The sequence below is a fragment of the Pagrus pagrus genome, assembly GCF_965226575.1.
Source record: "Pagrus pagrus genome assembly, chromosome: 1".
Taxonomy (NCBI): Eukaryota; Metazoa; Chordata; class Actinopteri; order Spariformes; family Sparidae; genus Pagrus; species Pagrus pagrus.
In genome coordinates, this window is record NC_140185.1 from 20,372,459 (window position 1) to 20,388,492 (window position 16,034).

The 16,034-nt window shown below is 42.8% G+C and overlaps 1 protein-coding gene across 1 annotated transcript in view; it reads left to right on the forward strand.

Moving 5' to 3' along the window:
- ankrd11 (ankyrin repeat domain 11) overlaps positions 1 to 13,297 on the forward strand; it is a 104,946-nt gene extending 91,649 nt beyond the window's left edge. Inside the window, 6 exon segments of the mRNA XM_084355152.1 lie at positions 49 to 4,507; positions 4,615 to 7,477; positions 7,646 to 7,744; positions 8,824 to 8,967; positions 9,067 to 9,159; positions 9,253 to 13,297. Coding sequence (XP_084211278.1) covers positions 49 to 4,507; positions 4,615 to 7,477; positions 7,646 to 7,744; positions 8,824 to 8,967; positions 9,067 to 9,159; positions 9,253 to 9,438 — 7,844 coding nt within the window. The 3' untranslated portion in view covers positions 9,439 to 13,297.
- Positions 13,298 to 16,034: the final 2,737 nt, after the last annotated feature.

Here is a 16,034-nt window from a genome sequence, read left to right on the forward strand (position 1 = left end):
TATATGTTGATATGTGTAGTGACTGTGCCTTTTTTTGACTCCCTACAGAATCTTCAGAGGAGGAAGATGCCCCCTCGTTTGCCCCTTCCAGCTCTGTCGATGGCAATAACACAGACTCTGAGTTTGAGAAGGGCCTGAAGTCGAAAGGGAAAACCGCCGACCCTCCGAAATCTGCTGTCACACCCGTCAAAGATGAATACGAATTTGATGAGGACGATGAGGAGGAGCGCGTCCCTCCTGTGGACGATAAACACCTCTTGAAAAAAGACTTCCGTAAGGATCCGGTCACCAAGGCCAACAGCTTCATCTCCATACCCAAGATGGAGGTCAAAACCTATTCCAAAAGCAACTCGCTCACACCAAAGAAAACTGTCAGGCGGATCATCTCTGACAGTAACAGTTCAGACGAGGATGATAGGACGTTGTGTTTCACGCCAGCGCCTACGCCGCGGCAACAAGCCCAGCAAACAAATACAAAGACTAGAGACTCTGGCAGCATGAGCTCTAAACAACAGAAAGACAAGAATAAAGTCAAAAAGAAGCGGAAGAAGGAGAGTAAAAATAACGTCAGTAAAGAAGTCAGGTTTGGCAAAGTCAATGACAAATTCTGTACATCTGACTCTGATTGTGGGGATATGGAGAGTGAGGATGATAAGGGCTCAAATAGTATAAAGGACTCTTCTGCAACGAGCCTGAAAGAATCCCCTGGCTTTAACGCATCCTCCTCCTCTTCCCATGGAAACTTGAACTCTCAGAAACAAGTACCATCATTAGCAGAACAGCATCCAAAGCAGTGGAGGACAGATGGCTGGAAGACTGTGTCATCTCCTACATGGTCTGACGTCAGTTCTCTCTCAGATTCAGTCAGAACGAGACTTTCCAGTGAGTCTGACTACTCCTCTGCTGATTCCAGTGTGGAGTCAATAAAACAAGTTAAGAGGAAAGCGCAGGAGAACAAAAAGAAGAATAACAATGTGCACAGTAACACAGTAGAGAAGAAAAATTCAGAGCTCTACAAAAACTCCAATGCAGACAGTGCTGTCTCCAAAACAGATGTAGATGGCAAAGTGCTGAAAAAGCATAAAGTGAAGCACAAGCACAAAAATAAGGAAAAGGACAAAGCTCCGAGTTTAGTTCTTAATCAAGATATGAATGAGAAATTTGTCAAAAGCTATTCTTTTGACTTCGATGATTCAAGGCAGAAGTCCTTAATTGTTGAGTCGGAATCGCCAGCAGAGAGCAAAGTCAAGTTATCGAAACACGACAAAGACCATTCAAAAAAGGAGGACAGGCTTTCGAAAAGCAAGTCTGAGGACAAGGATTGGTCATCTGGAAAAGACCTGCATCGATCAACAAAGGAAGAGAAAAATAAGAAAACAAAAGACTCCACCAAGGACAAGGCAAATAAGGAGGAGAGGGAGAAGCCGGCAAAATCTGACAAGGACAGAAACGTGAAGGAGAAGGAGAAGCCCAAGGAGGATAAACAAAAGGCTCACAAAGAGGAGAAAAAGAAAAAGTCCAAGGAGAAGTCATCCTCCAAGGCAGACAGGAAAAGTGAGCAGAAAGAAGAAAAACATCTTAAGGTGGACAAGGAGAAAAACACCAAGGAGAAGGAGGAGAAATGTAAAAAAGACAAATCACAAAAGGAAGAGTCTGAGTATGAAGGCTATGACGTTAACAACCGCTTCCTCAACCTGGAGGACACAAAGCTCAGTGCCTCAGATGACCATCATGACAGATGGGGCTCTGAGATGTCCTCTGACTCCTCTCTGTATGGAGATGACAGCTGGGATGCTCCTGTAAAAGAGTACAAGGAATACAAAGCAAACAACTCTGTTAAACTGATTGTTGAGACTGTTAAGGAAGAGACGAGGAGAAAAGAAAACAAAGTAAAGGACAAGAAATCAGATCACAATGAGAAAAGATCAGATAAAGAAGCCACTTCTAAGAAGAAGGAGAAAGACTCTTCAGAAAAGACAAATGAAAAGAAAAAAGACTGGTCAGAAAAACAAAAATTAAACTCCAGTCACTCAGTTGAAAAAGAAAAGAAGCGGAAGGAGTCCACGGAAACAGTCAAAGACAAGAAAGACAAGGACTCTCTAGACAACAGCCGGGACCGTAAAGACTCATATGAGTTCATGAAGGAAAGGAAGGATGTTAAAATCAAGCAGGAATCTATAAGAGATGAATATGGCACTGATACCTTCTTCAAAGAAATTGATTCTGTCGGTAAATCGTGTGATATCAGAGAAAGAAACCACTCTGGAAAGGAGAAAGAAAAGAAGGGCGAGGGAGTGGAAAAGCGAGAAAAGACTAAAGCTGACAAGCACAAAGAGAAAATAAAAGACAGAGGAGCTGATCTGGAGAAGGATAAGAGCGAGAAAAGCTCCACTGAAAAAACTGTCAAGGACAAGGATGCAGACCGGGGCACCAAAGACAAGAAGGAGGGAGCCAAAGACAAACACAAAGAGTCTCATGGCAAAGACAAAGATCGAAAGATGTCTTCAGAACAGACCAAGGACAAGAAAGAAAAGGCCTCTCAAGACAAACATACTGATAGGGAGAAGGATTTCTTGGAGGTAAAGAAAGAGGAAAGAAAACCTGAAAAAATCCGGGAGAAAACTTGGTACAAGATCGCTGACATATTCACAGATGAAAGTGATGATGATGAGGACAGTTACAATGGTGGTGTTGGACTTGTGTCTGACTCCATCAGAAAAGACTCAACACCTGATCAGGATGAGCTGGATCACTTCCCTTCAGAAAAAATGAGAAAATCTTCTGCAGAGGCTAAACATAACACCGAAAAGGCAAAAGACAAAGAACACAAAGAAAAGAAGAAAGAGAAAGCCACATTTGACACAGGTAAAGAGAGGAAAGGCTCCCTAGAGAAACACAACAAAGACAAGAAAGATTCTGTAGATGCGAAACATAAGGAAAGGAAAGACAGGATGTCAGTGGACTCAAACCAAGACAAGAAAAATAAGCAGAAGCTGTTGGATAAAAGGGACACCAGTGAGGAAAAGACAAAGAGCAAATATAAAGACAAGCTGGACCACTCTAAGGAAAGGAAACTCTCAAAAGGCAGTGGTGAGAATGAAAAGTCCCTCTTGGAAAAACTGGAAGAGGAAGCTATGAATGACTACAAGGATGACTCCAATGACAAGAACAGTGAAATCTCTTCAGATAGTTTCACTGACCGAGGTCATGAGCCAGTCCTCACTGCTTACTATGACTCCATCAGCCTGACCGATGTGTCTGAGGACAGGAGAGACTCCCTGTCCATATCTACACCCCAGGACAAGTTCAGAGAGAAAGAGAGGCATCGGCATTCCTCTTCATCTTCGTCCAAGAAAAGCCATGACAAGGAGAAAGAAAAGGTCAAGAAGGACAAAGGAGACAAACGTGACAAGACGGAAGACATCAGAGACTCCTACAGCCGCAGAGAGAGCCTACCTTTTGAGAAAGAGCCCATGCCTCTAGAGGCAGACCCTTACACATTCCCATATGGAGGTAAGGGAGACGGTGAAGATGATTTTGATAAAACATTAGAATTTGAAAAAGAAATGTCCAAAAAGGACAAAGACAAAGCAACTGGTGTCATCAGTGACAGAATGAAGGACAAAAAGAAAAAGGAGAAACATAAGGAAAAAATTAAGGAAGAGAAAAATAAGTACATCGATGGCTTTGGGTCATTTAAACACTCCAAAGAGGACGCAAAGTCAGGGTTGAAAGATAGCCCACAGGTCACCGTTCTGAAAGACCGATCAAAAGAGGATAGTCCTAAATTTGATATGAAAAAAGACAGAAATCGAGATACATTGGACAAAGACAACAGAATGGACCACAGTAAATCTAAGGCTAAGGATGAAAATGAAAAGCTCTCTCAGTCCAAAGACACCGTGCGGAAAGATAACCGTCCACGTGAAAAACTATTGGTGGATGGTGATTATCAAATGACAAGTTTTGGTCAGATGTTGAGTCTAAAAGACCAGGAGATAGAGGAGCGCCACAAGAGGCATAAAGAAAGGATGAAGCAGATGGAAAAGCTGAGACCCAAGTCTGGAGACCCTAAACTCAAGGACAAAACCAAGTCCACAGAGGAAGTACGGAAAAACCGCAGTGAGCTGTCGAAGAAATCCAACAGTCTGGAGTCTGGTCTTAAAGAGAAGAAGCTGAAGGACGTGGGTCTCCCAGCTCAAATGATGTCCCCTGGCAGGAAGTTCCAGCCTACTGACAGTCAAAACTCAAAGGACTGGCTGGCCGGCCACCAAATGAAGGAGAACCTCCCAGCGTCTCCCAGGCCAGATCAAAACAGGCCCACTGGTGTCCCCACACCAACATCTGTCATCTCCTGCCCCAGCTTTGAGGAAGTAATGCAGACTCCACGTACCCCATCTTGTAGTGCAGAGGATTACCCTGACATTATGTTGGATGGGCTGGACTGCCAGAACTCATCAGCTATGACTATGTCAATGAATGCCTGCTCCCCATCCTTCTTTGAAAGGTATTTAAACGTGCATTGGGTTATTGTTTTGATCATTTGAAGTATTTTATAGTCTATTTTAATGTGATATTTTCTAATGTCTTGTTTTTCTGTTTTTCACCCAGCAGGTACTCAAACTCCCAGAGTTTCCAGGAGGGCACCTGCCCGACCCCTGCGAAGAACCTCCAGCTGCCACTCATCAGCCGTTCTGCATCCTCTGATGTCCGCAGGCCTCTGGAGGAGGAGTTCAAGGCTGAGGCTGACAAGTTCCTTCGACAGCAGAGTGATCCAGCAGCTGAATTTGATCCCTCACAATCCTCCCAAACTCTTGAGGACAAATCAGCAACTGTGGATAGGCTGGAGTGCGTCTCATCTCCGTATTTCTCCCCAATTAGAATCTTGTCCCCTCGACGGGAGCCAGCTCATCCCACACCAGATGTGGCAGCACCAACTCTTGCTGCCACCGAGGGTAATGAACACCTTCCTGAAACTGTATACAACAGTTTCTTGCCCAAACCCTCTACACCAGTTCACAGGCCAGACCCCCAGGAGCCCTGCTTCGACATAGCAGCACCACCAACCCCAGCTCCTGCTGCTTTGCCGCCTCTGGACATCGATGACATCTCTGAGCCCCACCACAGTGAGCCTAACCTGGTCCTCTCAGATCTTCCCTCTGTCACAGAAGAACAGGAGCAGGAAGAGGAGGAGGAGGAGGAGGAGGAAGAGGAGGAGGAGGAGGAGGATGAGGAGGAAGAAGTTGACATGGGTGATATAGATGAGAGAGCTGAAGGAGACCACTGTGCAGTGGAGGAGCCAGAGCAAACAAGGGAGCAATGTTCCTTCTCACCTCAAGTTGAGGACCCTCTGAGGAAGAGTTGGCCAGCTGAGTCTCCAGACCGGCAGGATCCAGAAGTCCAGCCCATCTCCCCTGAACCCTCTGCACCCAACCATGGAGAGAACTGTTTTGATCACAGCATGGGGTGGAATCCTGATATGGACCTCAAATCTCCCCATAGGACGTATGGGGAGATCGAAGCTGCTGTCTCCAAAATAACCAGCCCTTACTCCCATTCAGACAATGACATGCAGCACTTGACTGGACACCCTTCTATAACTCCACCTTATGCCACCTGGAATAGGTGGCACAAAGAAGACCCAGAGGACCCTGAGGACCCTGAGGACCCTGAGGACCCTGAGGACCCAGAGGACCCAGAGGACCCAGAGGACCCAGAGGACCCAGAGGACCCGGAGGACCTGGAGGACCTGGAGGACCAAGAGGACCCAGAGGACTTTGATGAGCAGAAGGAAGCTGTGGCTGACATCCCTTCTCCAGAGAGGCCTGACACAGCTATTGATGGAGAACCCAACTATCTAAACACCTCATCATCCTCCAATAGGCTGGAGTCTTTCTTCCAGGAATGTAACAAGCCTGGCACAGAGGGCAGTCACCAGATGGACACTGACTCAACATGTGAAGAACCAGATAGCAGGCAGACCACACACAGCTTCAGTGCTACCACTGAGGGCCACATGGCTCCAGCTGTGGGCCCTGAGCCTGTGGTGCCCTGGGCGGACCCTTTCTCGGCTGATGCAGATGAACTGGATGACCTGGGACCGTTCTCATTGCCTGACCTTCCTCTACCAGACAAGGCAGAGGAAGCAGAGTCTCGACACCCAGAACAAGCTGACCACAACAAGACTGTGCAGACTCACATTAGACATACCATTACAGAGAGAGATGATCCAGATATAATGGAGGTGGACTTACCAAGCCTGGCCAAGACTACCTGTCCTGCTGGAGACCTAGGTTTAGGAGAACCTACCGGACAAGACTTGGTTGCACCATCACCACACGCCAACTTCCAGCAAGAGTTGGACCCTGAGCCTCAGAGTGTGCCAATTAACACCTCTCTGTCTCTTACCCAACAACAGGGCAGCATGTTGGAAAGAACAGGACCGTATGGAGGATCTGATGAGTCTGATCCCAGCATGTTGTATTCATCTGTGAAACCTGATGTCAGTCAGCAACATCACCACCACTCCCTCACTGAGTCGTTGCAGTTACCTGTGGATTCAGTGTCTGTTGTCAAAGCAGAGGTGAGACAGGAGGAGATGCCTGAGCCCGTAGCAGAACCTGTGTCATGCAGTCCTCTTCCTCCACTCCCAGTGGCGGTCACCCTCTCCAGCACAGTGGAACTACCAGACACTCAGGAGACCACATCCAAGCTAACACCGGTAACCCTGAACACTGTGTCCACCACCCCTGTAGATATCCCCAAGAAGGTGGATGAAATCCCTCAAAGGGTGACCCGCAACCGCGCCAAGAACAATCCCTCTATTGCTGCTGCTGCTGCTGCTGTTGCTGTTGTCCCTCCTACCTCCAGCGTATTAACCTCGTCTGCCGCTGCCACCCCTGTAACCATCAGTCCAGCAGTGAGCATTAATCCAATTCCTACTAGAACCCCGACACCCACCTCCGCCTCCTCCCTCACAGCTCCGAAGAAAGAAAAGGAATCTGTCCTTAGTGTTTCCTCTTCTGCATCTAATTCAACTACAGCAGTGTCCGTACCTACTTCTGTGACGACATCTGCGTCAGTGGTTCTCAGTAAGACGACTAAAGGTCGCCCTCTCCCAATGGACGAAGAGGAGTCTCAGACCCAGCACCCGCGGAAGAGGAAGTTTCCACGTTCTGCCGGGCAGCAGGTCCAGGTCCAGCTGGTGAACACAGCCATGCAGCAGACCAGAGAAATGATTCAGCAGACTCTGGCTGTCGTAGTCAATGCCATCAAGCTGGACGATATTGAGCCCTACCACAGCGACCGTTCCAACCCTTACTTTGAGTACCTGCAGATCAGGAAGAAGATTGAGGAAAAGAGGAAGATTCTGTGCTACATCACCCCACAAGCCCCACAATGTTACGCTGAATATGTGACCTACACTGGCTCCTACCTGCTGGATGGCAAGCCCCTCAGCAAGCTTCACATACCTGTTGTAAGTGATTGTGTCTTCTTTTTCCTTTGTAGTGACTAGGTTTGTTCAAAGCATAAACACTGTATCTTACTCCAGAAATGTAAACCTTGCCTGTTTTTATACCGTCTGTTCTTTTTAATTAAGGATCAGAATGTGCATAATACTTACTGTGTTGTGTTTTTTCATCAGATTGCCCCACCTCCATCGCTGTCAGAACCTCTGAAGGAGCTCTTCAGACAACAGGAGGCAGTGAGAGGGAAGCTCAGATTGCAGCACAGCATAGAGCGGGTAAGCAATATGGATCATTTTCCCATCTTGTTCTCTTTGCTTAATTCACTCATTGCTCCCTCCATATGTACAGCTACACACATGTGCACCGAACACTATGGGCACTTCTTTGATGAAAGATCAAAGCCAGTTTTTAATAGAAATTCAAGTGAAATCTGCATACCCCCTACTCCTTAATTGAGCAAGAGTGAATTGCAGACACAAATCTATTTCATCTCTCTCGAAAATTAAGTGGCCACCATACTGTAAAACAAACACAGCTGAGTTGTTGATCTTTTCTGTTAACCTGACCAAGCATCCTGTTGGTCCGCCTGAGGCCTGTACTAAGACGACAGTTCAGTAATCTGGCTTCACTAATCCTCACAATCGCAATCATGCTAAGCGGCCACACAAAGGTGGTTATCAACTTGATAAGTCAATCTGGGTGTTCACATGAAAGGGGAGGTGTTTGCAGCCTATGACCAACATAGACAACTCTACTGGCAGCAGAGCGTAATACTTTACAAAGAGCAAACTATAAGACTACAGCTGCCAAGTACAGAAAAGGCAAGTTAATCATCTTATAATATCACTGCTCCATCATTAGGGCACAAGTAGATCTGACTATAGTTACATTTGTGTATTCCATTGAATTAATATACTGATTAGATGTTCTTATGGTGTCTGTATAAAATTTTAAGCCTTATTCCTTCCGCTGCAACGTTACCCTTCAGGGTCTGTAGAGCGATGTTGTCGAGGATGTTATCATTTTTTTAAAAAAAGAATGAAATGACTTTGAAATGACGCTGACTTCTGCCGGATCTTCTATGGATGATTATGCCGTTTTCCAGAGAATTGATTGGTCAATAAGCTTTTATGTGTTGATGTGTTATCTCGAACATAACCTGCTCTGGAGCAGGTTAGCTGTTCAGCATAAGTTGCTATTGCGATTTAAGAAGTGAACCGACGTCGTTGCCGTGAAAACTTAACCCTGAATTGACTTCACTAACCACAAACCCTGTCTGTAGTCCCGGCCTCTGATGACCAACTTTAATATACTAATATACATTTTATTGCTCTTGTTTGTTTGCTGTCCACAGGAGAAGCTCATTGTTTCGTGTGAGCAGGAGGTGTTAAGGGTCCACTGCAGAGCAGCCAGGACAATAGCCAATCAGGCTGTGCCATTCAGCGCCTGCACCATGCTGTTGGACTCTGAAGTATACAACATGCCATCAGAGAGCCAGGTAGGAAACATATAAATATTGACAAGTCAATTATAACTGGTTTTATAAGAGGCAGCCACATTTTACTTAATCTACATTGTAACTTGTGTATGTTCTCAGGGTGATGAGAACAAATCTGTGAGAGATCGCTTCAACGCTCGTCAGTTTATTTCCTGGATCCAGGATGTGGATGATAAATATGACCGCATGAAGGTAAATATCGCTGTTATGTTTTCACTTAAAGGCTTTGTACCGTTATCTTGTGTATATACCAAGTGGATTTATGCTCGGCTTCTCCTCCCCCAGACATGTTTGTTGATGCGGCAACAGCACGAGGCAGCAGCCCTGAACGCAGTGCAAAGGATGGAGTGGCAGTTGAAGGTCCAGGAGCTGGACCCAGCAGTGCACAAGTCCCTCTGTGTCAACGAAGTGCCGTCCTTCTACGTGCCAATGGTCGATGTCAACGACGACTTTGTCCTGCTGCCTGCATGACACACCTGTGCTCACAGAATAGAGAGCAAACTTTGTCTGAATCACTTCTTCTCAAAGAGACTTCGTTGAACAGAACGAATGGAAAGGGCTAGCAAGTTTGAAAGAGAACTTTAGACAGGAAAACATTCTTCTATAGAAAAAGAGTAAAGATAAAAAAAAACTTGCTCTCGATTCCCTTCCGTGAAGAAGGAAACATGTTTTTACTGGGGAAAAAGAAAACACACAACTTGCACTTTCATCCTCAAAGTTTTTACGCTTTTGTTTGATCAGAGTGCGAGAAGCAGAAACAGTTTTTTGCTTTGAGGCTCTGACATCGGGACAAAACTCCGCAGTGCTCAGTTACGGTGAGACAGGGGACAGAGATATATTTTCTGAGTTCTTTTTTGGTCCCTGCTTAAATAGACCCACCACCACCGCCACTGGGAGGAGGTATCGGAGAAGAGCTCTCCCAACAGCGTGGTGCCTGTCCTGTGGGAGGACTGAGGAGAAGCCTCCCCTGTTGACCCAGGGTTCCTGGTGGGCCGGGAGAACTAGACCGAGTCCAGCGCTGACCCAGAGGAAGTCAAACGGAGCAGTGGTGCATCAAGTGTATCTAAAGCAAGACAGCTGGGACGGACAGAGCAGGAGAACCAGCCGCTGATGGTTTTGGGGCTATAAGACCGTATACCCAGAGGACGGCTTCTCTGTTCAGCTAAACAGCAGTGCAACAGAGCCTGCAGCAGGTTGGAATACAGCAGAGGGTTAGCGATGTGTGTGCACGTCAGGGCCCAGCGTCTGAGAGGAAGAGACTGACCCCTGCGGCCTCTCAGCCTGGCTAAACAGAAGAGGACAGGCGTGGATCTCTGAGGACAGACCGGAGTGTTCCTCAGTCACCCTGCTTGCTCCAACACAAACACATCAGACCGCCATGGACTGCAAAAACACCACAGGACAACCAGAAGAAACAAACATAACGAATGTTGAGATTCAAAGAGACTATTGAGAAATTTGTGGTTTGGCAGGAGGAGAGAAATATTGTTTTTGTCTATTTCTTTACTTGGGCATTTCATTGTTTCTGAGGAAGTGACTTGAAACACTACAGAGCCAATATTAGTTTAATGGAAAAAAACAAAAAGAAAAATGAAAAAAAGTTGTATTCCGTAAATTATGTACAGTTTTTATATTCGTTAACCAATGTATTCTTGCTGCCTTCTAGATAATTTATTTTGCCACACATTACTGCACAGTTGTAAATAACCTATGTACTGTAATATCACTCAGTTAAGTGTAAAGAAAAAACATAAAAGAAATAAAAAGTATCTTTTTATGTACAGTTCACTTTTGGGCAGCACTTTCCCCCCCTCATATCCATGGGCCAAAATGTGTACACGATTCTGTCAGTATTTGAATGACTCCAGTGCACAGTTGTATGATCCCATCTTCTAGATTCAGTTCAGGATTCAAAGTAAGGCAACTCAGCTGGACGTGGATCACCACAACTCACAAATAGCTGACAGAGAACACTTCTGGATCAACCACCGTATAGTCCCTCAGATGTAGCAGAATAGTTGTTGAGGATTTATTTAAAGAATAGACAGAGGATTATTATTCATTGCTTTACAATTATATCTGAAAAAATTCGAACCAAGAAAATGCCTTTTTCAGTGAAAAAAAAAAAAAAAATGTACTCATTGTTGGGCAAAGTCACATAGATATATATGGGTGGGATGAAAGTTTAGCAGAGATGTCATTCACGAGCAAAACCATCTTGTTACTGTAGAATGGAGTTTTTAATTTACCAAAATTGGACTGAAATCATTTCTAATCATCACAAAGCATCATTGTCTAACACCAACAGGACACGGGTCTTTCAGCACATGCTCCGTTCTCCCCGCGCGTCACAGTAAACGGACCGAAGAGTTCAAACAGCTACTGAAGGTTTCACTCCACACTTTCTTTTAATTTATGTAGGTCAGTCTGCCCCTTGTCTAATGTTGAAGAGCAGCTTATTTTCTAGGTGCTGTTCCAACTTTTACCCACTGGATGGTGCCAGTGTGTCACAAAACTCCAGAACCATATTTGGCTTTGCATGAGACCTGTGGCCTTTCACTTACATGGGTGTTTTTAAATATATTCAAATTTTATTACAGCCTAAAAGGAGTTGGAAGTTTGGAAGTAGTCACATCAGCCTTTTTATCTGATCTACAAGGGGCATGGCTAGTGTTGTCAGGGATTTTAAATTTTAGGTTACTTCCTCGTATTACTCCGTTGTGTGGTGGCTTTTGCCATAGTCATGTTCTTGAGTCAGGCCCAAGCAAGACCGTTAATGAGACTTAAACCTTCTCGGAATGAACCAAAAAGTGGACAGACATTAACACAAACCGTTAAGGGGAAAGAAATAGCTGAATGCTGAATAGATCTTTTTTTTTAATTGTCCTCATTTAAAAATCCCATTTAGAATGTTGATTTGTGATGACTTGTATTGATTCTCTATTTTTACTGGGTTTTTGAAGAGCTTTTCCCGACCTACCACACAGGCTGCCTGTCTGTGTGTGAGAGCTGCTCATGTATCCTGATGGCAATATTCTCTGAAACATTTTAAGTTATTTACACACTGTCAGTCAGCATAGCTGTGTATGGTATGTCTAGTCAAGTGCAATGGTTGTTGCTATTACACTGTGCAGACAAGGTGGCTAGATGTATAGTCCTGGATATTTTTGCGAGATACACACATCCTGGTTGGTATACATACATATTTGGATACAAAAAGCCAGAATTTTGGTTTTTAAACCCCTGTTTGTCATGTTTTTGTTTTTATTTTGTTGTTGGTTTCTCACACCGTTTTGGGGAAGAGGGTTGAGGGTGTCTTTTGTTCACAGAATCCTTGTGTGTTTTTTAGCTCAGTGTATGTAGTTTTTGAATGTTGTTGTGTTTATCTTAGGGGTTTTTGTTCCTGTATAAAAGCATAAACACCAGTGGCATGTCAATCACATTGCTTATCGAGAAGAATGTATACCGTTACTATGCCCTGACGACCACGCCCTCTCACTATTGTTTACAAGACATCAAGTGTGTTTCCGTTTCATGTGTCACCTTTTTTTAACGGTTTAAGCCCTTGCCTTTGTTTTTACTTCTGAAATCAGTCGTTAATTTGAACCACAAAGGCTTGAAATGGTGATGGTCATCACAACTGACAGGCGACCCCTCACCCCCCCCCTCCCCAAGTCTGCGGTACACCGCTGCACAGAGCAATAGACTAAACACATCCATCCACGTTGACTGTCCAGTGTGAATATTCAACTAACAAAAACAGTGATTTCTGGATCGATTGAAAACACACACACACACACACACACACACACACACACACACACACACACACACACACATCAGTCCTCGGTTGCACAGTAGAGCACTTGGCCGTGGTGATACAGATGCTAGCCTGGCACCACCTCAGTCAGCAACATATTACCTCTACTCTCCTCACATTCGCTCATAATGTTTATTTTAGATTTGATATTTGTTGTTTTTTTCTTACTGGACATAAATATACATAATTGCTATTTTTTCATTCTATAGAATCACGATTTCAAGCCTTTTTTTTTTTTCTAGTTTTGTTTTGTTTATTTTTTAATTAAAACCCAGACTGTAGCTATTTCTTTGTTCCTTTTTTAGAGTGGAAAATGACTAATAAAAAGCATGGAGAACTACTCTTTAAATGGTGAGAAATAACCTATTTATTATCTTTTTGTTTTTTTCTGACACCTGTGGTAATGTTTTTGAGTTGAAGTTGGTCTCCGCTGTGTAAATTTTCCTCCTTGTAATGCGTGAAAGAGACATACTGTACATAGCTCTGTAAATAAAACCTCCCAGGACGTTTTGCACCCTCCTCTTTGTACTAGTCTGAAAAATTGCGTAGAATGTGGGGTTCTAACAGCAACGAGCTGCGTGCGCTTGCTGCAGGTGATTATGATGTAACAATGTAACATTTTTTTATTTGTACAATGTAGTTTATTTGTGTACATATTGTTGGAGCAGCTAAGAGGGGGGGAGGGGGGCGGGGGTATTTGAGGGGGTTGTTGATGCTATTGTCAGTGCTGTAACAGAAATCCAGTACTTTCACCTCTAGCTGTTGTTGATTTCCTGCAAAAAAAATAAAGACAAAAAAAGACAATAAAAAAAATAAAAATGCGAGAAACTGAAAATGAGGATGGATGGGAAAAAAAGACTAAAACTGAAAAGTAAAAATTCTAAATTGTTATTTTCTACAGTTGCATGTACAGAGAGCGCGAGAACTGCTGTTGTTCCTCAGAGATTATGTTCGTTAATAAAATTTTGAAATATTACCAGCCGTCCTCCGGTTCTTGATTTAGTGTTTGCTTGGTCTGTGTCATCATATAAAAGCTGCTACCTCATCATTTCTTATACAGCCAAAATATCTCCACTCAAAGGACAAAATAAGCTGCATTCTTACAAGAAAATACCTTTAAATTAATGAATATATGTTTACGTTATAATATTTTGACCAACCACATTTTTCCGGTGGTCTTATGTAATCCAGGATCCAAGTTTCTACTGATAGCAGAATGAGGTCGGCATGTTTGGTGTCAAAAATCTTTAGTGTAAGCAAAACATGTTTCACAATCTGACTGCCTGAAATGTCTTCTCTGACATGGCTAACAGAATTGGTACATGGAAACGTCTTATAGCCCAGAAGAGTTCAGAAACAGCCGTATTGCCTCTCATACTGTCATATCATAAAGAACAGCCCAAATGTATCCACAATAGTAAATACAGCTTATATTTCTGGATTCTTCACCTTTATCTTTGCCATTTCTGTAACCCATGCACATTGAAGGCCTGTCACCTAACCGATTACATAATTTTGCCTCGTACTTGCTTTCATATGAATTAACATTATAAAACTGCACTGTCACAAGGCAGAAAAACTGGTTTGTATTAATGATCAGATGGACGTGCCTTCCTTTCTCACTCCTGTTCCTTGTAACTCGTTTCTTTTGCTGGAGGGAATGTGACTGTTGACTTTTAAGCTTAGTACGATTTAATGTTTCCCGTCAAAGTCAGACGAAACTGATCCAAAACTAGTCCCATCCCAGGGAGTATAAAGTAAAACTTAAAACTTTCTTCCAGGCTGTAAATAAACCTTCAAGATCTCCATGAACGTTAAGGAGTGCTGCTTATAATAAACTGTTCATACAGATAAAATGTTACCACATGCTTAACATCTAAATTGAAACACTTCAGGACGGCAAATGAAACAATGTGACAAGTGAAATCAGGCAATTAAAAGAAATATTACGAGTAATTACACAAAGACTGATCATTTTCACATTTTCTTTTAATACCATTTTTTTTCTGATTCCAGGAAATTATTATTCTTGATGTCAGAAATATCATTTATGCCAAAAATGTAATTGTTAAGTATCAAAAATGGGATTTTCAGTCATGTAATCCATTTTATAAACACTAGGAAAATATTTAAAGGAGCACTATGCCAATTTTACACATGAAGCTCAGTGTTTACTCATCACAAGGAAAACAGTTATATAATATCTTCAGTGATGACGTCATAAGGGATGTCTCATGTTTGTATTTAAAGATTTAAATGTTTAAACAGTCTGTATTTCAGACTAGAGGTTAGGGGTATGAAACTAGTGGCTATTTAGGGGGAGGGACAGTTGTTGAATTGCATTATGGGATCCAGCTTTTTTGGAGCTTGATACATAGTACACTCAAAACAATAATTATGCCTCACACGTTGACTTCAAGTGTTTTGATTACATGTAAATGTTCCATCTAATTTTATTACATTAATCTAATGTAAACTTTCACATATAATACAAAGTTTTTCTGTCATGTTGAGTCAATGTGGATGAATTAAACAGCTTACTTATAAGGGGAACTTCTACATAAACAATATGTGTTTCCACACATACATAAAAGTCATGCATTTCACATGGGTTATTCTGTCTCCTGTAATAAATCACACATGTAGTTATTAAATTTATACACTCTGACTGTACAGGATAGAAACACTTTGCATTAAATGTGAACCCTTGAACTTGTGTAACAGGATTAGATGAAAAATGTACATGTAATTAAAATACTGTTTAAGGTAAATGTTTTTGTAGGGATGATATAAAAGTCAGAATATCTCAGTTTATGTTGTTTTAGTTTTACTATTCTGTCTCCCAAACAGACTTAAAGGTGCACTACATAGTTTTGGGGAAAGCATTTTAATCAGAGGAGAAAGAGCTTCATTGACTAAATAAACCAACTCTTTGCTTTCATGATTGAATAAACAAACTGACCTTAACGGACAACACAATTTCATACTGTTTTACTCTGTTTATATTTGGCGGACCCTGCCACCTTTCTAGCTTCAAACAGTGTCCTATTTTCCTCTGAGAACAGCTTGTTTATTTACTTACTGAAAAAATAAATATTTCAATAATATTAATATTTATTTGTTTGTATCATTGCCTCATTTATATTGCAAATGTTAAAATTCCAAGTTTGAATTCCTTCTCCAAAAACTACATACTGCCCCTTTAATCAATGGAATAACTGTTTAACAGAACTTAAATCCTAATTTT